Here is a 24,437-nt window from a genome sequence, read left to right as displayed (position 1 = left end):
ACAATAAATTGCATGTAAATAAACCTTCAAACATGATACAATATTTCATTTTAACCAGTTATTTTTGATAGTAATTATGGTGGCAAACAAAAATATTGCAAACCTTTTCTATCTCACAGAAGAATTAGTTTATCAGCCTGTGCGTTAATTAATTCATTCTCAAGAAATCACGTTCATTATACAGTAAAGAAGAACAAACAGAGGCCTTCGTCACTGCTGAGTTCAAGCCCTCACTCTGAGACGAGAATGCTTTGTGAACCTGAGAACATCCTTTTACCTCTGGGCCCTCTCTGGGCCCCTCAGTCATTCGATGCACAATGCACGGATTAAACCCCAGGCCAAACACTGGGACACGGGGAGGAATCAGATCCACACACTTTGCAAGGGATGTTTATCTTTTCTCACTTGTCAAAATGGTGAACACAGTAGCTACTACAGCAGGTTGCTGTGAAGATTACATACATGTGTTAAGCACCTACTTATACAATCTGTACAAACAAAAAATGCTCAATAAATGGAAAGTCCCATGAACAACCTCTGATATTGGTCTCGTTGTCCCCATTTAGGGATGAGGAAATCAAACCCCAAGGAGAGTTAAGCCACTCTCCGGAAGTCACACTTCTTGGCAAATGTGGGAAACCTGGTTTTCCCAACTCCAAATTCCACTGGCTTCCCAGTATTCCCTGCTACCTGCCCTGACAATGAGCGTCACTGTCTACACGCCCTTCGGCTCACACCCCCAGATTTAGTCCTCACAGCCAGCTGGTGAGGCTCTGAGCTCCATCATTTTGGCATAACCACTATTCAGAGGCAGCCTCCAGCCTCTGTAGTTCCAAGCTCTTCCCACCAACCTCAACAGAGTTTCAATTACTGAAAGTTTAGCTTCAAAACACTGTAGGGTGGAGCTGAATGAAAGGCACATTTAATATCCTTGATTTAACAATGCCCACTCAGGGTGGAAAAATGACAAGAAAAGAGAAATCCCTTTATTTTCCCAGTTGCTTTCCCTCCTACTTCTACTCCTTCAAAATAAACCGGAGCCTCCATCCACTGTCCCCAAGAAAGGAGTCCACTGCTGAAAAGCAAGAGCAATAAAAGAACTATATTTTTGGCTTTTGAGCTTCCAAGGGCCCAAATCCTTGAAATTTATGGCAAAATTATGGGATTTTAGATATCATTTTCACCCTGAAATTTCTGCATTATATGCTAACTGTATAACATTACTCCTGGTCCAGGATGTCATTCCATCATACTGAGAAATCAACCCTTAAAGAGACATGACCACCTATTGTAGACAATGACTCTGCCTTCTCTTGGAAAAAGCACTTGGTCTAAGACATCAATTTGAATAGTAGGGATCCACGAGAGATAAAATTCAAGGATGTTGGTTAACTTTTTTAAAACAAATTTTACAAGTTATATAAAATTTATTAAAATCTATTTTAAGATACATAACTTTTATTTATGACATGCTAAGGCTCAATGACAGCACCAAAGAAGGGGTTATAGCTGTCTTAGAATATTCCAGACACTATCTATTCTTGCATCCTCTTTTCAAAATATTCCTAAATAGGTCACTACAAGCAAAGCACTAATTCCACCTCATTTCTTGGCAGCGTTTACGCAGTTGTGTGAGGCTGCCCCCTCATTTCAAAGCCTGCCTTCTGCCTCTCTGCCCACTCAGCACTGTCGAATTTGTATCATGACTTGACAGCTCTCTGCCCTTACACCTGACCATTCCACAGTTCCCATGTTATGCTGGCCAACCTCCTTTGAAGAGCCTAGCACATCAGCAAATGCTCAGTTCAGTTACATCCAATCTGCCTTCCAATGAGGTTTCCAAGAACATCCTCAGACAAAAAGGTAAGAGCTTTCTCTGCAGAGACCATAATTAGCTCCTAAGCAAGTCCTGGCAACACCAAGGGCAACCAGGAATCATCCTCCTACCATTCAAACCTGAGAAAAAGTCAACCTGCAGATGAACCATTCAAGCAATATACACTGGTCTAAGACTTTTAAGGAAAAGTTGCTAACCACTTGGCAGTGGACCATATTAATTCATCACACGTGTTTTTCTTTTGGTCTGCACAGCTTTTTAAAATTTTAAATTAATTGCCAATATTTCAAAACTAGGAAATTTTATATAAAATCTGGATTTTGAGCATTCCTCCCCCAAAATCAAGAGAATCTAGGCAAACAATAGGTTGGAGTTAAACAGAAGCAGACCATCCAGGCTCTAATTCACCATCCTCGCTACCTACTGAATGTTCATTCAATAGTAGCAGGTAGTTACTGAGCATCTGCTGTTTGCCCGGCACTGTCTAAAAGGCTTAGGATACCATAGGAGATAACAAGGCCTGGAAATTATCACACAGTCATATCAGCTAAGAAGGGGTTTTAAGTAACACAATGGACTTCTGTTTCAGAGAAGATGGAATAGATACACTTTTCCTTATTTTTACCACTAACTGCAACTAAAACCCCTGGACACTACGTGAAACACAAACATAAGGAGACCCTGAAAGGTAGAGAAAAGAAGGCATACTGGCTAGGAACCTCAGGACCCAAGAAATGACACAGTTGTGTCATTTCCTGAATTATCTTTTCCCCTCACCTATCCAAGACTTGGAGCTGAAGAAGCCAGCAACCCAGAAACACTAACAGGTGCAGGGAAAAAAAGCCGCAATAAAGGCCTGCTCTCTCTAGCCCAAGGACTGGGCAAGGGGCGATGTAGCAAGACAGAATATGTTTAGAAAACCACTCTACTCCAGCTCTACTCCAAACACCACAGGAAAAACTGTGGTCCCATCTACACTAGGAAAGGACAAGTGAGGAGCCTAGACTTCCACCTTACCAGGCTGCAATGAGGTGACCCAACTCCCATCACTTCCTCTGGGGTCATGACAGAGAAGGCCAAGTAGGGAGCTGGGACTTCACCCCCACCAGGCAGTAAAAAACCCCACCTCATTCTCACCTTTGGTGTCAGTGGAGACTATGTAGGGACCTCAAATTCCACTCCCACAAGCAGCAATGAGGTGTCTCTCCTTCCCTGCTGGGGTGGTGTCAGAGGAGGCCTAGTGGAGAGTCAGGACTCCCACCACTGCGCAGCTTAATGAGGCCACCCCCTCCCATGGTGTCAGTTGAGGCCATGTGGGGAGCAGTAACAAGGCACTTCTACCCATCCCAGCCAGAGAAGTATCAGCGGAGGCCCAGTGGGGAGCCAGAACTCCCACTCCCAGCCAGCAGCAAGGAGATGCCCCCACTGTGAGTGTTAACAGTCTGAGTGGGGAACCTGGACATCTACCCCCAGCTGGAAGTAACAGGACAGCACCACTGCCTTCTCCTGACAGAGCAGTGGAAAAGAAAGCCAGTAAACACAGACAAAATCTCATAAAATAATACTTGAAATGCCCAAGTTTCAATAAAAAAATCACCAATATGCCAAGAACCAGGAAGATCTCAAACTGAATGAGAGAAGACAATCAATATAGTCAACAACAAGATGACAGAACCATTAAAATTATCTGACAAAGATTTTAAAGGAGCCAACAAGAAATTATGAACATGCTTGAAACTAATGAAAAAATACAAAGTCTCAGCAAAGAAATAGATGATACAAAGAAGGACTAAATCAAAATTATAGAACTGAAAAATACAATCATCAAAATTTAAAAAGCAACCTGAAACTCAACTGCAAAATGTAGGAGACAGAGAAAAGAATCAGTGAACTGGAAGACAGAACAATAGAAATTACCCAATTTGAACAACAGAGAGGAAATAACCTTAAAAAAAAAAAAAAAAAAGAATAGAGCTCAGGGACATGTGGGACCACAACAAAAGATCTAATATTCATGTCATCAGAATCCCAAAAGGAGAAAAGGAAGAGGGCAGGGCTAAAGAAGCACTAGAAGAAATAACGGCTGAAAACGTCCCAAATTTGGCAAAAGACACAAACCTACAGATTCAAGAAGCTAAGCAAATCCCAAACAGGATAAAGCAAAAGAAATCCACACCAGGACACATCATAGTCAAACTTCTAAAAACTAAAGACAAAGAAAGAATCTGGAAAGCAGTGAGAAAGAAATGACACCTAACTTATAGAGGAAAAACAATTCAAATTATAGTACATTTCTCAACAAAAATCACAGAAGTCTGAAGAAAGTGGTACAATATTCAAGTGCTGAAACAAAAGAACCATCAACCTAGAATCGTATATCCAGGGTAAATATCCTTCAGGGGTGAAGGAGAAATCACGACATTCTCAGACGACGGAAAACTGAGAGACTTTGTACCAGCAGATCTATCCTAAAAGAATGGATAAAGGATGTTCTCTAAACAGAAAGGAAATCATAAAAGAAGTAACTCTGGAACGCTGGGAAAGAAGAAAGAACACAGTAAGCAAAAATGTGGGTAAACAGAATAGACTCCTTCTCCTCTTGAGTTTTCTAAACTGATGTTTTTCTAAATGTATATAGAGGAAATATTTAACACAGTTATAAGTGGGGGAGGATAATGGGACATAAAGGGAGAAAAGTTTTCTACATTTCACTGGAACTGGTAAAATGAAGACACCAGTAGACTGTGATAAGTTATGTATATAGAATGTAATGCCTAGAGCAGCCACCGAAAACGCTATACAAAGAGATACACTCAAAAACACTATATAAAAATCAAAATGGAATTCTAAAAATCTTCAAGTAACACATAGAAAGGTGAGAGAAAAAATACAGAAAATTTAAAACACAGAGAGAACAAACAAAAAGCAAAAAAATTAAATGGTAGCCTTTAGCCTTAACATATAAATTACTAGATTAAATGTAAATGGTCCAAATACACCAAAAATAAAACAAGACCAGCAGAGTAGATTCAAAAGCATGACCTAACTATATGCTGTCTGCAAGAAACTCATTTCAAACATAGCAATACAGGCAAGTTGAAATTAAAAGGAGAAAAAAATTTATATCATGCAAACGTTAATCAAAAGAAAGCAGGATTGTCTATATTAAATTCAGATAAAGTAGACTTCAGAGCAAATAATATTACCAGAGCCAGAACGGGACATTATATAATGATAGTGGATTTAAAAGGGTAAATCCACCAAGTAGATATAGCAACCCTAAATGTGTATGCACCAAACAGCAGAGCTGCAAATTATGCAAAGCAAAAACTGACAGCAGTGAAAGAGAAAATAGACAAATCTATAATTATATTTGGAGACTTCTCCCAACAATTAATAGAACCAGACAAAAAAAATCAATAAGAATATAGAAGAATTTGGGGCTGGCCCCATGGCATGGCAGTTAAGTGTGCGCGCTCCGCTGCTGGCGGCTCACGTTCGGATCCTGGGTGCGCACTGACATACCGCTTGTCAGGCCATGCTGTGGCGGCGTCCCGTATAAAGTGGAGGAAGATGGACACAGACGTTAGCCCAGGGCCAGTGTTCCTCAGCAAAAAGAGGAGGATTGGCATGGATGTTAGCTCAGGGCTGATCTTCCTCACAAAAAAAAAGAATATAGAAGAATTCAACACTATTGACCAACAGGATCTAATCAATATTTATAGAATATACCACTCAACAATAGCAGATACACATTATTTTCAAGTATCCACAGAACATATGCCAAGATAGACCATATCCTGAGCCATAAAGTAAACCTCAACAAATTTTTAAAAATTGAAATTATACAGAGTATGTTCTCTAATGACAATGGAATCAAAATGGAAATCAATAACAGGAGTATAACAGGAAAAATTCCAAACACTTGGAAACTAAAAAGCACAATTCTAAATAATCCATGGATCAAAGAGAAAGTCTCAAGGGAAGTCAAAAAGTACACTGAATTGAATGGAAATTATAATACAACACATCAAAATTAGTGAGACACAACTATAGCAGGGCTGAGAGGGGAATATATAGCACTAATGTACACATTAGAAAAGAGGAAATATCTCAAATCAACAATCTCATTTCCCGCAGGAACACAGAAAAAGAACAAAACAAGCCCAAACAAGCAAGAAAGAAGGAAGCAGAAAGATAAGAGTAGAAATCAATGAAATTTAAAACAACTAACAATGGAGAAAATGAAACACAGCTGGTTCTTTGAAAAGATCAATAAAAATGACAAACCTCTAGCAAGACTGACAAACAAAAAGAAGACACAAATTACCAAAATCAGGAATGAAAGAGGGAAACTGCAGACATCAAAATGATAATAAGAGAATACTATGACTACTCTCCACACACAAATTTGATAACCTAAATGAAACGGACTAATTTCTTAAAAAACACAAACTAACAAAACTCCCAAATGAGAAACCTCCAAGCTCAGATGGCTTCACTAGAAAATTCTACTAAGTGTCTAAAGAAGAATTAACACCAATTCTACACAATCTCCTCCAGGAAGCAGAATAAGAGCAAACACTTCCCAATTCATTTTATTAAGGTAGTATTACCTGATATCAAAACTGCACAAAAACAGTCCAAAAAACAAAAACTAAAGACCAATATCTCTCATGAATATAGACACAAAAATTCCATGTCAAAATATTAGCAAATAGAATTCACATATATTTAAAAAGAAACATACATGATGATGACCAAGTGCATTTTATTCCAAGGATGCAGGGCTGGTTCAATTCTCAAAAATCAATTAATATAATCCACCATATTAACCGGCTAATGAAAAATCATAGGATCACATCAACTGATGTAGAAAAAGCAGTTTAGAAAATTCAACACTCATTCATCATAAAAACACTCAGAAAAATACAAACAGAGGGGAACTTCCTCAATGTGATAAAGAATATCTACAAAAAAACCTATAGCTAACATTACACAGTCATGCATGGCATAACAATGTTTCAGTCAATGATGAATCACATATATGATGGTCGTCCCATAAGATTAGTACCATACAGCCCAGGTGTGTAGTAGGCTATACCATCTAGGTTTGTGTAAGTACATTCTATGATGTTTCCACAACAACAAAATTGCCTAACGACTCATTTCTCAGAACGTATTCCCGTCATTAAGCGATGCATGACTATACTTAATTGTGATAGACTGAAAAGTTTCCCCTAAGATGGGGAGCAGGCAAGGATTCCACTTTCACCTCCCTTATTCAGATAATGCTGAAGTTCTAGCTAGTGCAATAAAGCAAGAAAAGGAAATAAAAGGTATACAGATTGGAAAGGAAGAAATACAACTGTCCCTATTTTCAGATGACATGATCGTTTACACAGAATATCTCAAGGAGTCTAAAAAAACCTTCCTAGAACTAATAAACATACAAAAATAAATTATATTTTTATACTCTAATAATGAACACATATACACCTAAATGGAAAAATACAATACCATTTACAATTGCTTTTAAAAAGCATGAAATACTTAGGTGCAAATTTAACAAAACATGTACAGGACTTGTGTGCTGAAAACTACAAAATGCTGATGAAAGAAATCAAAGAGCATATTACATGGAGAGACATACTGTGTCCACTGATTAGAAGGCTCAACATAGGAAACATGTCAGTGCTCCCCAAATTGAGACACAGGTTTAATGCAATTGCTATCAAAATTCCAGCAAGTTTTTTTGACATATAGGAAAGATTATTCTAAAATTTAGACAAAGGAACTAGAATAGCTTAAAGAATTTTAAAAAAGAAGAACAGTGTGGGAAAAATCAGTCTACTTGAGGGGCCGGCTCCGTGGCTTAGCGGTTAAGTGCGCGCGCTCTGATGCTGGCGGCCCGGGTTCGGATCCCGGGCGCGCCCCGAGGCACCACTTCTCCGTCCAACGCGAGGCCGAGTCCCACGTACAGCAACTAGAAGGATGTGAACCTATGGCATACAACTATCTACTGGGGCTTTGGGGGGAAAAAAATGAATAAATAAAATCTTTAAAAAAAAAAAAAATCAGTCTACTTGATTTCAAGACATCATACAACTACAGTGAGCAAGACTGGATGATGTTGGCCAAGGGATGGACAAATACACACAGATAATGGGACAGAATAAAGAAGACAAGAATGTGTGCACACAAATATGCCCAACTGATTTTGACAAAAGTACAAAAGCAATTCAGTGGATTTTCAACAAATTGTGCTGGAGTAAGTGGATATCCATAGGCAAAAAAGGAGCTTTGACCTAAGTCTCATGCCTTATTTAAGAAATTAACACAAAATGGATCACAGACTTAAATGTAAAACATAAAACAATAAAACTTTTAGAAAAAAGCATAGGAGAAAATCTTCAGAATATAGGGCTAGACACAGTTCTTAGATAGCAAAAGTATGATCCATAAAAGAAGAAATTCTTAAATTGGACTTCATCAAAACTAAAAACTTTTGCTCTGTGAAAGACCAAGTTAAGAGGATGAAAAGTCAAGCTAGAGACTAGAAGAAAACATCTGCAAACTATATATCCAACAAATGACTAGTATCTAGACTATATAAAGAACTCACAACACAACAGTTTTTTAAAAAATCTTATTAAAAACTAGGCTAAAGATATGAACAAACATTTCACCTAAGAGGAGATACAGAAAGCAAATAAGCACATGGAAAGTTGTTCAACATAATTAGCAATTAGAGAAATGCAAATTAAAACCACAATGATATATCACTACACACTTCTCAGGAAATAAAAAATAAATACACTTAAATTAAAAATAAAATAAAATAAAAAATAGTGACAATAAATGCTGGAGAGGATGTGGAAAAATTGGAACCCTCATACATTACTGGTAGGAATGTAAAATGGTACAGCCACTCTGGAAAAGAGTGACAGTTTCTTAAAATACTAAATATGTAATGACCATATGATCCAACAATCACACTCCTGGGCCTTTATCTTAAAAAAATGCAAGGTTGATATTAGCTTAGAGAGAGAAGTCAAGATGGCGACTTGGGCAGACTTTGAACTCACCTCCTCCCATGGACACAGCCAATTTACAACTACTTGTGGAAAAATTACCCTTGAGAGAGAACTGAAAACGGGATAAGAGGAACTCCTGAAACAAATGACAATCCTAATTGAGGTGGAGGAGGCAGGAATTCCCTTCTGGAGAGGAAAAATGCCGCCTTCACAAGCCGCCAGCTTCACAGCAGCTGGGGAGCAGCCGACAGGTCCACAGCCCTCCCTGGAGGAGCAGGGCCCTGAGCCGGGGAGCGCTCCCGCTGTAGGCATTTTGTGGACCCAGCACAATCGAGACAAGTGGCATAATATCTGACTTTGCCTGCTACTAAAACAGTGGGGAGTACCCCCAGAAAAGCTGGTTCACAAATAAATTAAAACCAGCTCTTAAAGGGCCCATGCACAACCTCACCCATTTCAGAAAGCAACGTAAAATCAGCAGAAAAAAAGGTGCACAGTGCTTTGGGGAAAAGAGAGTCACCTGATAGGCTCCGAGTGCATCGCAGTGACAGGTGAGACCTCTCTAGGGACTGGGACATTGGCGGCCGCCATTGTTGTGGCCTGGTGTGGGCGTGCTGACAGAGACACCATTGGAGTTCTCCCTGGGGCCTGCTAGCCCACAGTCTGCCCCACCCACTAGAGCACCGATTTAATCCAGCTCAGCCAGGGCAGGCAGCCCACTCTAGGGACTGGCCCCATCCAACAACAAGCCCTCAGGCAACCTGTGGGCCTGCATAGATTGGTGACTGGATTCTCTGCAGCCTGGTGACTGAGCCCACTTCAGTGGGGCAGGGCATGCACAAGGAGCGGGTGGAGAGTGTGGGGCGGTGGTGGAGTGTGTGGGGCTCCCGCCATGGAGAGACTGGGTCCACTTCAGGAGGTCGGGGCACGCACACGGGGCAGGACTGTGTTGACTGTATGTGGACCTGTGGGTGGCGGGGCTTGTCAGCTGCAGAAGACTTGTGCTTCTCAAAGACCCACATATCAGGTTTGCCCCACCTTCCAAAGCCTGAAACAATTGGGTACTCCCGTACCTGAGGCCAGCCCCACCCAGCTGCAATCCTCAGAGAGATGACAAGAGACCTAAAGGCTGGAGGCTTATAGCAATTGTTAGCCCCTGAGCCTAACAACCTGCCATGCTGGGGGCCTACTCACTTAAAAGAAATACTGCAATACAAATGTGATATTAGAACTTGCAGCCAACTGTGCTGGGGCTCCCCACACCCGATAAAGAGACTGAAGGGCCCACAACAACTACAAGCAGCTGAGCATTACAACAGCTGATGAGGAGCATAACTCAGCCTCCCTGGGTGCCTACAGGGAGAGGAAACACACCACAACAGAGGGACACACGTAGCCCACATAGGGGTCACTCCTGGACCATTGAGAACTGAGGGAAGCACACTGCAGACCTCCTAAGGCATCACTTATATAAGGTCACCTATCCAAGAGCAGGAGATGTACGTGACCTACCTAATACATAGACGCAAGCACAGGGAAAGAGGCAAAATGGGGAGGCAAAGGAATACATTCCAAGTAAGGGAGCAGGACAGAACCCCAGACAAGGAACTAAGTGAAACAGAAATGAGCAACCTACCCGACAGAGAGTTCAAACAAAGAGTGTTAAGGATGCTCACTGATCTGGGGAGAAGAATAGATGAACTCAGTGAGAATGTCAACAAAGAAATGGAAGATATAGAAAAGAACCAATCAGAAATGAAGAATACAATACTGGAAATGAAAAATTCACTAGAGGGACTCAAAAGCAGAGTAGAGGATACAGAAGAACAGATCTGTGAGTTGGACGAAAGACTACAAGAAATCACCCAAGCTGAACAGGTAAAAGAAAAAAGAATTAAAAAGAGTGAGGACAGTCTAAGGGACCTCTGGGACAACATCAAGCGCACTAACATCCGTATTATAGGTGTCCCAGAAGGAGAAGAGCAAGACAAGGGGGCAGAAAATCTAGTTGAAGAAATAATAGATGAAAACTTCCCTAAGCTAAGGAAGGAAACACACATCCAGGTACAGGAAGCACAGAGAGCACCAAATAAGATAAACCCAAAAAGGCCCACACCAAGACACATCATAATCAAAATGTCCAGAATTAAAGATAAAGAGAGAATCCTAACAGTCACAAGAGAAAGACAAGTTACACACAAGGGAAACCCCGTAAGGCTGTCAGCTGACTTCTCAGCAGAAACCCTACAGGCTAGAAGAGAGTAGCACGATATATTTAAAGTGCTAAAAGGAAAAAACTTACAGCCAAGAATACTCTACCCAGCAAGGTTATCATTCAAAATGGAAGGAGAGATAAAAAGTTTCCCAGACAAGCAAAAATTAAAGGAGTTTGTCACCAAGAAATCAGTACTACAAGAAATGTTAAAGGGACTGATTTAAGGGGAAAAGAGAAGACCACAAATAGGAAAAATTATCTATTTCCATGATAAGAGGGTAATGGATACAAACGCACAAAAAAGAGGTTAGATATGATATCAAATAACATAAAATGAGGGAGGAGGGGAGTTAAAGAGTAGAGCTTTCAGACAGAGGTCAAACTAAAGAGACCATCAATTCTGTATAGAAGAAAAAAGGAACAGAGATGGACTACTAAAACACTGAGGGAAAAAAAGTTAAAAATGGCAGTAAATACATACTTATCAATAGCTACTTTAAATGTCAATGGACTAAATGCTCCAATTAAAAGGCACAGGGTGGCTGACTGGATAAAAAAACAAGACCCATATATATGCTGCATACAAGAGACACATTTCAGACCTAAAGACACTCACAAACCTAAAGTGAAGGGGTGGAAAAAGATACTCCACGCCAAAGGCAATGAAAAGAAAGCTGGGGTAGCAATACTCATATTAGACTTTAAAACAAAAACTGTAAAAAGAGACAAAGAAGGGCATTACATAATGATCAAGGGAACAATCCAACAAGAGGGTATAACACTTGTAAATATCTACGCACCCAGCGTAGGAGCACCTAAATATATAAAGCAATTATTAACACACATAAAAAGAGAAATAGACAGTAACACAATAATAATAGGGGACTTTAACACTCCACTTACACCAATGGATAGATCATCCAAACAGACCATCAATAAGGAAACATTGGCCTTAAATGACACACTAGAACAGATGGACCTAGTAGACATATGCAGAACATTCCATCCAAAAACCGAAGAATACACGTTCTTTTCAAATGCACATGGAACATTCTCCAGGATTGATCACATATTAGGCCACAAAACAAGTCTACACAAATTTAAGAAGACTGAAATAATACCAAGCATCTTTTCTGACCACAATGCTTTGAAACTGGAAATCAACTATAGGAAGAAAATCAGAAAAGCCACAAATACGTGGAGATTAAACAAAATGCTACTGAACAACGACTGGGTCAATGAAGAAATCAAAGAAGAAATCAAAAAATACCTGGAGACAAATGAAAATGAAAATACGACCTTTCAGAATTTATTGGATACAGCGAAAGCGGTTCTGAGAGGGAAGTTTATAGCAATACAGGCCTATCTCAACAAACAAGAAAAATCTCAAATAAACAATCTAACAATGCACCTAAAAGAACTGGAAAAAGAAGAACAAACAAATCCCCAAATCAGTAGAAGAAGGGAAATAATAAAAATCAGAGCAAAAATAAATGAAATAGAGACTAAAAAAACAATAGAAAAAATTAATAAAACCAAGAGCTGGTTCTTTGAAAAAATAAACAAAATTGACAAACCTTTAGCTAGACTCACCGAGAAAAAAAGAGAGAAGGCTCAAATAAGTAAAATCAGAAATGAAAGAGGAGAAATTACAACAGACGCCTCAGAAATACAAAAGTTTATAAGACAATACTATGAAAAGCTATATGCCAACAAATTTGACAATCTGGAAGAAATGGATAAATTCTTAGAATGTTAAAACCTTCCAAAACTGGATCAAGAAGAAATAGAGAATTTGAATAGACCAATCACCAGTAAGGAGATCGAAACAGTAATCAAAAACCTCCCCAAAAATGAAAGTCCAGGACCAGACAGCTTCCCTGGTGAATTCTACCAAACATTCAAAGAAGACTTAATACCTATCCTTCTCAAACTCTTCCAAAAATTGAGGATGGGGGGAAGCTCCCTAACTCATTCTACGAAGCCAACATTACCCTGATACCAAAACCAGACAAGGACAACACAAAAAAAGAAAACTACAGGCCAATATCACTGATGAACATCGATGCAAAAATCCTCAGCAAAATACTAGCAAATCGCATACAACAATACATTAAAAAGATTATACACCATGATCAAGTGGGATTTATTCCAGGTATGCAGGGATGGTTCAACATTCGCAAATCAATCAACGTAATACACCACATTAATAAAATGAAGAATAAAAATCACAAGATCACCTCAATAGATGCAGAGAAAGCATTTGACAAGATACAGCATCCATTTATGATAAAAACTCTCAATAAAATGGGGATAGAAGGAAAGTACCTCAACATAATAAAGGCCATATATGACAAACCCACAGCTAATATCATCCTCAGTGGTGAAAAACTGAAAGCTATCCCTCTAAGAATGGGAACCAGACAAGCATGTCTACTGTCACCACTCCTATTTAACATAGTACTGGAAGTCCTAGCCAGACCAATCAGACAAGAAAAAGAAATAGAAGGGATCCAAATTGGAAAGGAAGAAGTGAAACTGTCACTATTTGCAGATGACATGATTTTATATATAGAAAACCCTAAAGAATCCACCAAAAAACTTTTAGAAGTAATAAACGAATACGGTAAAGTTGCAGGATACAAAGTCAACATACAAAACTCAGCTGCATTTCTATACACTAACAATGAAGTAGCAGAAAGAGAAATTAAGAATACAATCCCATTTACAACTGCAACATAAAGAATAAAATACCTAGGAATAAACTTAACCAAAGAGGTGAAAGATCTGTACACCGAAAACTATAAAACTTTGCTGAAAGAAATTGAAGAAGACACAAAGAAATGGAAAGATGTTACTTGTTCTTGGATTGGAAGAATTAACATAGTTAAGATGTCCATACTTCCTAAAGCAATCTGTAGATTCAATGCAATCCCTATCAAAGTTCCAACAACATTTTTCACAGAAATAGAACAAAGAATCCTAAAATTTACATGGAACAAGAAATGACCCCGAATAGCTAAAGGAATCCTGAGAAAAAAGAACAAAGCTGGAGGTATCACACGCCTTGATTTCAAAATATACTACAAAGCTATAGTAACCAAAACAGCATGGTACTGGCACAAAAACAGACACAAAGATCAATGGAATATAATTGAAAGCCCAGAAATAAACCCACACATCTATGGACAGCTAATCTTCGAAAAAGGAGCCAAGGACATACAATGGAGAAAAGAAAGTCTCTTCAACATATGGTGTTGGGAAACCGGACAGCCACATGCAAAAAAATGAAAGTAGACCCTTACCTTACACCATACACAAAAATTAACTCAAAATGGATTAAAGACTTGAATGTAAGACCTGAAACTATGAAACTTCTAGAAGAAAACATAGGCAGTATGCTCTTCGACATCGGTCTTAGCAACATATTTTCAAGCACCATGTCTGACCAGGCAAGGGAAATGACAGAAAAAATAAACAAATGGGACTACTCCAAACTAAAAAGCTTCTGCACAGCAAAGGAAACCATCAACAAAATGAAAAGACAACCTTACAACTGGGAGAAGATATTTGCAAACCATACATCTGATAAGGGCTTAATCTCCAAAATATATAAAGAACTCATGCATCTCAACAACAAAAAATCTAACAACCCAATTAAAAAATGGGCAAAAGACCTGAACAGACATTTGTCCAAAGAAGATATACAGATGGCCAACAGGCATGTGAAAAGATGTTCAACATCATTAACTATCAGGGAAATGCAAATCAAAATTACGATGAGATATCACCTCACACCTGTCAGAATGGCTATAATTAACAAGACAAGAAACAAGTGTTGGAGAGGATGTGGAGAGAAGGGAACTCTCATACACTGCTGGTGGGAGTGCAAACTGGTGCAGCCACTATGGAAGGCGGTATGGAGATTCCTCAAAAAATCAAGGATAGAACTACCATATGATCCAGCTATTCCACTGCTGGGTATTTATCCAAAGAACTTGAAAACACGAATGAGTAAAGATACATGCACCCCTGTGTTCATTGCGGCGTTATTCACAATAGCCAAGACTTGGAAGCAACCTAACCACTCATCAAGGGACGAATGGATAAAGAAGATGTGGTATATATACACAATGGAATACTACTCAGCCATAAGAAACGATGAAATCCAGCCATTTGTGACAACATGGATGGACATTGAGGGTATTAGGCAAAGTCAAATAAGTCAGAAGGAGAAGGTCAAATACCATATGATTTCCTTCATTAAGTAGTAGATAATAACAACAACAAACAAACACGTAGAGACAGACATTGGATTGGTGGTTACCAGAGGGGAAGGGGGGAGAGAGGAGGGCGAAAGGGATGATTAGGCACATGTGTGTGGTGATGGGTTGTAATTAGTATTTGGGTGGTGAACATGATTAATCTACGCAGAAATAGAAGTATAATGATGTACACCTGAAATTTATACAATGTTATAAACCAATGTTACTGCAATAAACAAAAAATATTAAAAAAATAAAAAAAAATTTTAAAAAAGGAAAAAAAATTTTATATTAGCTTAGAAAGCAGAGGAAGAAAGCAAAAAAAAAAAAATGCAAACTTATGTTCACATAAAAACATGTATATAAATATTTACAGCAGCTTTATTTGTAATAGCCCAAAACTGGAAACAATCCTGATGTCCTTCAACAGGTAAATGGTTAAACAAACTGTGACACATCTGTGACCATGGAATACTACTCAGCAATAAAAAGGAACCAACTATTGATACACACAACAACCTGGATGAATCTCTACAGTACTACACTAAAATAAAAATTGAATCTCAAAAGTTACAAACTATATGGTTCCATTTATATAACACTTCTGAAATGACAAAATTAAAGAAAGGAGAACAAATTAACAGTTGCCAGGGGTTAAAAAGGGGGTGGAGGCAGGAGAGAAGTGGGTATAGCCAAAAAGATTCTGCAACACGCAGAATCTCTGTGGTGATGGATCTGTTCTGTACTGTGACTATAGCAATGTCAATATCCTGGTTGTGATATGGTACTCTAGTTTTGCATGATGTTACCATTGGGGGGATCTGGGTAAAGGGTATAAGGGATCTGTATTATTTCTCATAGTTGTTTGTGAATCTGTAATTAGCTCAAAATAAAAAGTTTACTTTAAAAAAATATGGGATCATATGGGGCCGGCCCCAGTGGCATAGCAGTTGAGTTTGTGTGCTCCACTTCAGCAGCCCGGCGTTCACCGGTTCAGATTGTGGGCGTGGACCTACACCGCTCATTGGGTAACTAGTAGGATGTACAACTATGACATACAACTGTCTACTGGGACTTTGGCGAGAAAAAAGGAAAAAAGGAAGAAGATTGACAACAGATGTTAGCTCAGAGCCAATCTTCCTCAAAAAAAAAATGTGATTATAAAGGAAACCAATTATATGGAATACAGTTATCAAAATATTAAAATGTTTGTGATACAGTTTTTTTAAAAGTTGGTTAATATGACAGAGAGGGCATACGTCTATTAGAATTGGTTGGTCAGGGAAGACTTCTCTGACAGGTAACCTGTAATCTGTGCTGTGATCTAAATGACAAGAAGGAAACACCTTGCTAAGATCAAGAGGAAAGGCATGCCAGGCTGAGGGAACAGCAACCACAAAGGGCCCAAGATAAGAAGACCTTAGCACATGAAGGGAACAGAGAGGTCGGTGTGGCTGGACATCACCAGGAAAGGGACGGAGGGGCCTCGTCACGTGCGGTTTCACAAGCCAGAGGAGGAAGTTTGGGTTTTATTCTAAATGCAACTGGAAGCCACTGAAGAATTGAAGAGCTGCAAGCAGAAGGATGACATGGTCTGGATACGTTTTGGAAAAGAGCACCCTGGCCACTGTGGGATTGCAGCTGATAGGAATGAAGGTCTGGAAACTGGTTAGGAGGCTACTGCAGCCACGCGGGCAGGACCAGGATAGTAGTAGCAGAGATAGAGAAAGGTGAATAGATTAGGGATATATTTTGAAAATAGAACCAAGAGGAAGGACTTTCTGATGAACCGGAGATGAGGGAAAGAAAAAACATCAAAGATGAATCCTGGTTTTTGTTTTGTTTTACTTGAGCGTTGGAGCACATGTTGGTGGGGTTTACCGAGAGAGAGAGACCGCCAGCAGAAAAACAAGTTGGGGTGGAGGGTTCAGGTTTGTACATCTTAAGTTTGAGAGCCTTTCAAATATCCAAGGGGAAGGGTGATGGAGGCAGCCAGTGGTAGGAGTTTGTTAGGAGTCTGTATTCAGGAGGAGTGTCTGGGCTAGAAATAGGATTTAAAGGATAATCAATGTGTAGATTGTATGTAAATCCACGAGCCTGGATAAGACACCTTGGCAGACTGGAGGCTAAAAAAAAGAGGAGGTGCCCGAGCCAGAGCCCTGGGGCACTTAAGATTTAGAGTTCAAGGGGCTAAGAAGGAGTCTGTAAAGGAGATCTGAAGGAGCAGCCACTGAGGCTGAGGAAAACCCAGCAAGGGGAGAAGGAGCTGCAAGCCGAGAATGGTCCACTGGGTCACAGGCTGCTGAGAGTGAGACGCGGAAAGGACCGGCAGATCCCTCACGACCTAGAGCGGTGGAAAAGAACGCCAACTGGAATGGGCTGACAGGAGACAGGAGATGAGAAAGTGGGACGCGGCCATCAACAACTTTCTCAGTACATGGTGGTGGCAAGGGGAGAGAGGAAACAGGCCACGGGTGAAGCGGGATCTCAGATCAAGAAAGGATTTTTTCCTTTCTTTTTTCAAGATAGGCGATACCAGAGAGAATGTCTATATGCCGACGGGAACCACCCAGGAACGAAGAAAATGTAGTGCAGAAGAGAGGTGCCACAACAGCAGCAAAACCCCTGAGAGGATGAGAGGAGATGGGTTCGCAGCACAGGGCAGAGACCAGCCAGGGGTGCGCCGCCCCGGTTGCAGCAGGAGAGACAGAGGAGCCCCCACGCGGTAGCCGACGGGTCCCGGGACTTCGGAATTGCGGGCGTGGATGACGAGATAACTCAGGCATCAGGCTCAGTGGGGAGTACCCGAGTCAGCAAGCCTGAAATAGCAGCAGCATCTACCACTGATGGCTGACTTGAGCAGGCAAAGCACCTGGTGGTGTTTGAGAAAGAGTAATCCAAGACTGGGGAAGACACCATCGTCCACTGGGTTAGGAGGACAGTCAGAGGAGAAACAGGCGGCGCAGGAAGGCCGCTGCCGCCGGTGCTGTGGTCGCAACGTGCGGGGACGACAAGGGGAGAGCTCACGGGGAAGGCATCTCACAGAGAACCCCAATAGTTAGAACTGCGACAACGCCTCCCTAATCCCACGCCCGGTGCTTCCCCCAGACCCTTCCCCTAACTCAACACTTCCCCAGGTTTCTATTGAAAAGCAAAATCTAACTAGCCACGTTTTGCTGATGCAGAATCTTCAGAATACATTCACCTAATATTTAGCCAAATAAAGTAGTCTATGTATCAGTTCTGTTTATTGGCAGTTTTATTTTCTGGATAAATCATGCAAATAATAGCTCCCCCAAACACACATGATACACCCCCCCCCACTTAACTTTGGGAAATATAATTTACATTCGATTTGTTAATAAAGCTGAAAAATTAACCTGAAAAAAATGCAAAAAAAAAAAATCCCTACTTTCAAATGCATTTTTAAATCAAATTCCAAATGATACCCTCAGTTACATTTAATTTAGAGAAAAAAAGTCTCCAGAGGCAAGAAATGTTTGGGTTATACTGTGCCCTTCAGATATTAAAAAAATCAAAATCAACTTGGTTTTGAAGGGGAGCAGAATTTGTCACCCAAAATATGCCACTTTGGCATGAGGAGTATTTTGAGCTAAAGGCAATCAAAACCCGGCAGATTCAGGAAAAGCTCTTTACCTCCCCCTCAACTACCTAAATTTACATTGGAAAGGGGGCCTGTACCAGGAGGAGAGCTATTATCAGAGATACCCAAGAAACTTATCTGCATAATAGGGCAACCTTTGTTTTCCAAACATCTCCTCTGCCTTCCTGTGAATGGCCTTCCTCCCCATTGTATCCCCAAATCCCTACTCCTTTCCTTAGCTCAGGACATTATATAAGCTTCAATTACCTGGCTGTCTTTTGAGTCTCATATCTTTGGGGCTCCTGTATGTACAAAATTAAATTCATTTTTCTCCTGTTAATCTGTCTTATATCAATTTAATTATTAGACCAGCCAAAGAACCTAGAAGGGAAGAACAGAAAATCTACCCGCCCCTACAGTTTGAACATCTATTCTAGCAACTTGACTTAAAAAAAAAAAAACCTGCATAGATTTATGGATTAATTTATCAAGCAATCTATGTGGAAAAGAGCAAGAATGTTTTAGCTTGATATATTTTCTGATGCATCTAAGAGAAAAAAATAAATCATTATGGATTTTGCAAAGTGCATTGTTATCCTTCTCTCTAATGAGAAAATGAAACAAGAGACATTCACTGCCCCTCTAGAGAGTCTCATAATTTCCAAAGAATATCCTTCTCTAAAGTATTTACCCATAAATGGCCGGCCTGTGCAGTTAATCAGTACAGGGAAAATGTCTGGGCCCCTTATGACTGCTCATCATTTTTCTAGTTAATGCATTAAAAGAGAAAGGAAGAAGTTACCAAAAAAAGCTGTTACATTCCCACATTCCCTATTGTTGCCAAGTCACATCACAGAGGTTAAAGGGCACTGCTATATACGGGCAAAAAGAAGTAAATTTAACATGAAGCCCACAACTGTCATTACTGTCTAGTGTCATCAATATATGGTTAGTTTTGGGAGGGAAGAAGAAAAAGAGGAACGATGAAACTGCTCCCTAGACTTTCATGGGATGAGGAACAAGGCTCCTGGAAATCCAGAAAGAGAAAGAATATGGCTATTCTCACAGTGTCCAGGTCAGAGCAAGCAGAGCTGTGGCTTAAACGCCCTGCACCAACAATAACTGCCGTCAAGAAAACTACTATGAAATAAGCATAATTAAAACAAATCAATGAATGTTAACACTAATGTAATTATTGTAAGTTATATTTTTATTAGTCAGGTACCACGTTTAACAAGAAGCCACAGTGCCATCTCCAACGACTCAAGCTGCATCCCGACCAGTAGAAGAGCAAACCACTCTATTAAAAAGTCTTTTCAAGAGAAAAAAAAGTATTTAATTATGGACTTGGGATACTTGGGTTCTAGTCTCAAATGCTGAAGTAAAGAATTAATTAAATTTTGTTATTAACTCAATTTGTGCTCTTCTCATTTTAGTTTATTTCTTCCTCCTGGTCTTGGTCTCCATGTGCTGCCAAAATGATGCATAATCCCTGGTTTACAGTTCTTCATTCTCTGTAAAGTAAGGGGATTTTTTTTTTCCTCAGAGATAGGTAAAGTATCAAGAAAGAAGGACCAGTTAATCAGGAGGTTATCAGTTATTTTACCTTGCCTATCACTGAGAAAAATCATCTCAGTTTGTTATGGTCTTGGTTCCTTTATTTGTAAAAGATCTACTTTATTGTCTTTGTCTCTAAAATACTTTAAGTGAATTACTTAAGAATTTCAAAACTGGGAGATATATATCCTCACACACACACACACACACACACACATATATGTACTTTGAGATATAATTCACCCATTAAAGTGTGCAAGTCAATGGTTTTTAGTGTATTCACAGAGTTGTGCAACCATCACCGCAATCAATTTTAGAACAGAGACACAGCTTCTAAATCCTCTAATCTATCATACAGGAGAAAGTTAAGGTCTAGATGGGTTAAGTCACGTTCCCCAGGTCACAGAGCTGGTCAGCGGCAGAGCCAGGCCTGGATCCCGGGGAATTATTAAGACTGACATCATCTAGGACTCTCTTTCCCCTGCCCTGGGAAAGTTCTACATGAATTAAAACCTGCTGTTAAAACGTTGTCTGAGAAGAACAGCTGGCATTTTTTATTATCCTGCTCCCTCTTATATTAAACCCGGGCTAATTTCTCCACCAAATCTATCGCATTGCAAGACTTCTAAAACAGATAAAAATGTTTCTATTTGACCACAAAATGTGGTTTGTAAGCTGAGAGAGAATCTGTGGCGTCTTTCTTTTCAGATAAATGCACAAAAGATTTCAGCTCATGCAAAAAAGGCTAAATTAGACCCTCTGCTCATTTCATTTTTAATGAACTGATTATGGATGGTTAAACTAAATGACCTCATCACTAGCATAATATTTGATTTCAACCGTTCACTCCGGTTAGTGGTCAGAATCAGCTTGAATCATCCAAGGGCTTATGTCTCGGTCATCTCTGAGATTCACTCCTATGAAGTCCATATCCATAGAAGTTAGTTCCCTGCCAGTGCTTAAGGAAGCCAGTGTAACATGCCTAGCCAGCGATTACTCTGGCACTGCCCAGACCACAGTGGACCCAGCCTCCTGGCCGCCCAAGCTGAGGGCAACCTCAGTTCTCAGCTCCCAGCAGCACCTGTCCATTGTTCCCGCCTTTACACGCTCTCCCTCTGGGCTTCCAAGACACTCTGCCCTCTCTTGCACTAGTTCTTTCCCTCCTGTGCTCTTCGACTAGAAAAGTTTCATTTATTCAACAAATATTTATAGAGTGGCCACCGCGTATCAAGTACTGGGCTAGACATTGTCCCTAAATGTGGGTGCTCCCCAGGGTCTGTATTTAGCTCACTGTGCATTTTCTCACTTTCACTTGCACTTATATTTTTAAATTTCCATTTAGGCTGGAAATCCCAAAAAGTCTGTAGCTCCAGTCTTGGCCTCATCCCCTGAGCCCCAGGTCAGGATATGTACCTGACCCCCGACATCGACATCTGAACGGCCCACGGACCCCTCAGAGTGCCCAGGGCCAGCGGCGCATGCACCATCTCCCGGGTCACCCAACTGGCTCCTCCTCCAGGCTCCTCAACACCCTGAATAGCAGCACTGTCCACCAGCGGCCCCAGCTGGAAAACGGCATCACCCAGTCTCTTCACGGAAGGAGTGGGAGTGAGGGGACAGCAGTGACTTTCAGCTTGGGACTGAGGCTAGAAGAAGAGACTCTTCTAATTCCAGCTGCTCCTCAGGGTCCAATTTGTGGGAGAAGTAGGATGAGACCTCCTCACAAGTGTGGATTCTGAATGAAATCTGCCCAGGCTGGTTCTAGCAAAATTGGGGGGCTGGGGGTAGTGAGGGACGGAGCAACAGACCCAGGGCTGCAGGTGTGAGAGAGGTTTTACGATGTGAGCTCTGCCATGGCTAGAAGAGACTGCAATCTTGGGACACAAATTTACCTGTCGCCAACACACACACACACACACACACACACATATCCATTGCATGCTTCCCCACCTGTTTTCCTGTTTCCTCTGCTCAGAAGGCCGTTCCTCCCTTCCTCTCACACCCCAACCACAACTCCTCTTCATACTTAATTCTCAAATGACGCGTATCCTCCTCCTCCGGGAAGCGTTTCCTGACGCCCCCACTGTGTGATCTGCCATCCTCTGTGCGTGGAGGTGTGTCTAACACTGTTTGTTTACGGGTCTGTCTCGGTGTCTCCCCACCACACTGGCAGCTCTGAGAGCAGGAGCCTGGTGCCCAGCCCCGGGCCGACACGGGAAGACGGTGGGGAGACGAAGGACGGCAGCGGAGAGCCCCAGCCTGGGAGCGGGGCGCAGTCCAGCCAGGTCCATTTCGAGGCGCGCGCGGGGAGCGCAGCGGGGCCCAGCCGAGCGCGGGGCACACCGCATCCCTGGATCCGCCCACGCCCGCGGATCCTCGAGGCGGCAGGACGTGCCCCCGGGACCCAACCCAAAGGTAGGGGACTCGAGAGAGGCACTCCCTGTGGTCCTCCTCCCTGTGGTCCTCCTCCCTGTGACACTCCTCTCAGCGGGGGTTGGAGAGAGGCACCGAGCGGAGCCTCCTGGCCTCCGGACGCCCACTCTCTCTCCCGCGCCCGAGACCCCGCGGCCCACCACCTCTGCTCTCTCCCCTGCAGAACCTCGCAGCATCGCAGCGGCTCGGGGTAGAGCGGGGCCGGAGGCTGGGGAGGAGGAGGCGCCAAGGGGCGGAGGAGGGAGCAGGGGCCCCTCCCCACCCCCGCGCCCTCTTAGGCGGGAAGAAATCGAGCCCCAGGGGAGGCCCCGCAGGGCGCCAAAGCCCCCAGGGCCCTGGAGCCTCAGGGGAGCGCAGCTCCCTAGTCCCCCCTCCCTCCCTCCCTCCCTCCTCGAGCCTCCCTACCTGGCTGGCTTTGTGGAACTGCTTCTTCAGCCCCGCCACCGACATCGCGACTGCGCCCCGCCAGGGCTGGGTGTTCTCTGTGCTCGGCCGGGCCACGCGGCTGCGACGCGCTGGGGGAGCGGGCGCCGGGGCCGGTCCCCGCGCGGCTGGGCTCCGCCGGGCCGGCCTCCCACGGCCACGGCCACGGCCACAGCCGCTGTCACACTCGCACACACGCGCGCACGCAGATGGCAACACTGCGCTCCACAGCCCCCGCGCAGCCCATTGGCCGAGCCGGGGCGGTATGCAAATGAAGCCGCTGGGGCCGCCCACGCCTCATTGTTGCGTGGAGACCCGGAGGACTGGAGAGGCTGGGAAGACGGGCCTGGGAAGCTGGGCGTGGCGATGTCCCCGGGTCCGGAGAGCGGAGATACACAGGGCTTCTTGCTGGGTGTAGGATGAGATGCATCTGGCTTTACGATTGCCCATGGGTGGGGAGAGAGGGAGTACCTTTCTATGCTTCTAGGTCTCGGTGGGAAACCTGCTTTGCTCACGGGCAACATCGCCTCCCTCTGGCGCGTTTTCGGCAGATTTACGTTTTAGGAAAGGGACGCTCCGAAATACGCCTAGGGGGAGAGAAATGCAACAGACAGGGGACCTGCGGTAGGGGGAAGTGGTCTGTGGGCGGCGGGGCTGTTTCTTCTTTGCCCACGCGGTGCTCTGGGTACAATCTGCCCAAACGATTTTGGTCCTCGAGGAGCCCAAGAGTTATTAGGTAATTTAGTAATAGATACAGTCCCCGCCTCCGTAGAGCGCGGAGCCCGCTGTCAACTGCATTAAGAGCAACTATCTCCAAGGAGCCGTAAACAGCGCGCTGTACCCCGGGGGGAATTCACCACACGAGGGACCCAGCTCCCTTGGTAACTCCTACCTGTTGTGTCAGTTACAGAGCCTCATTTTGCACAGGGGCCAGAAGTCTAGGGCCCACAGCCGAGATTCAGCCGGGGGCCTGGAGCATCCGGGTGATCCTCGTGTCTGAGCTGCCCCCAGCAGGTCGGCATCATCGCCGAAACATGGCCTCCAAAGTTCCCGAGGGCTCCCAAGC

General features: G+C 42.4%; 1 protein-coding gene across 7 annotated transcripts in view; it reads right to left on the bottom strand.

The window, feature by feature from the left end:
• The window catches only part of SH3GL3 (SH3 domain containing GRB2 like 3, endophilin A3), a 146,726-nt gene extending 123,190 nt beyond the window's left edge, over positions 1-23,536 (bottom strand). For 2 of the 7 annotated variants that reach the window (XR_015551649.1, XR_015551650.1), the window contains exon 1: positions 23,354-23,535. Coding sequence is in view for 3 of the 7 variants with exons in the window: in XM_087429030.1 (XP_087285156.1) it covers positions 23,354-23,398 (45 nt within the window). In the remaining 4 variants the exon portion in view is untranslated. Of the gene's footprint in view, positions 1-23,353 lie in introns of all 7 variants that reach the window. The other 5 variants (XM_087429029.1, XM_087429028.1, XM_087429030.1 and 2 more) reach the window with 4 other exon arrangements.
• Between the last annotated feature and the right edge of the window lie 901 nt (positions 23,537-24,437).

This window comes from Ceratotherium simum, chromosome 3 (assembly GCF_057802395.1).
Source record: "Ceratotherium simum simum isolate JZ-2026a chromosome 3, ASM5780239v1, whole genome shotgun sequence".
Classification (NCBI taxonomy): Eukaryota; Metazoa; Chordata; class Mammalia; order Perissodactyla; family Rhinocerotidae; genus Ceratotherium; species Ceratotherium simum.
This window is presented reverse-complemented; position numbering and strand designations above follow the sequence as displayed.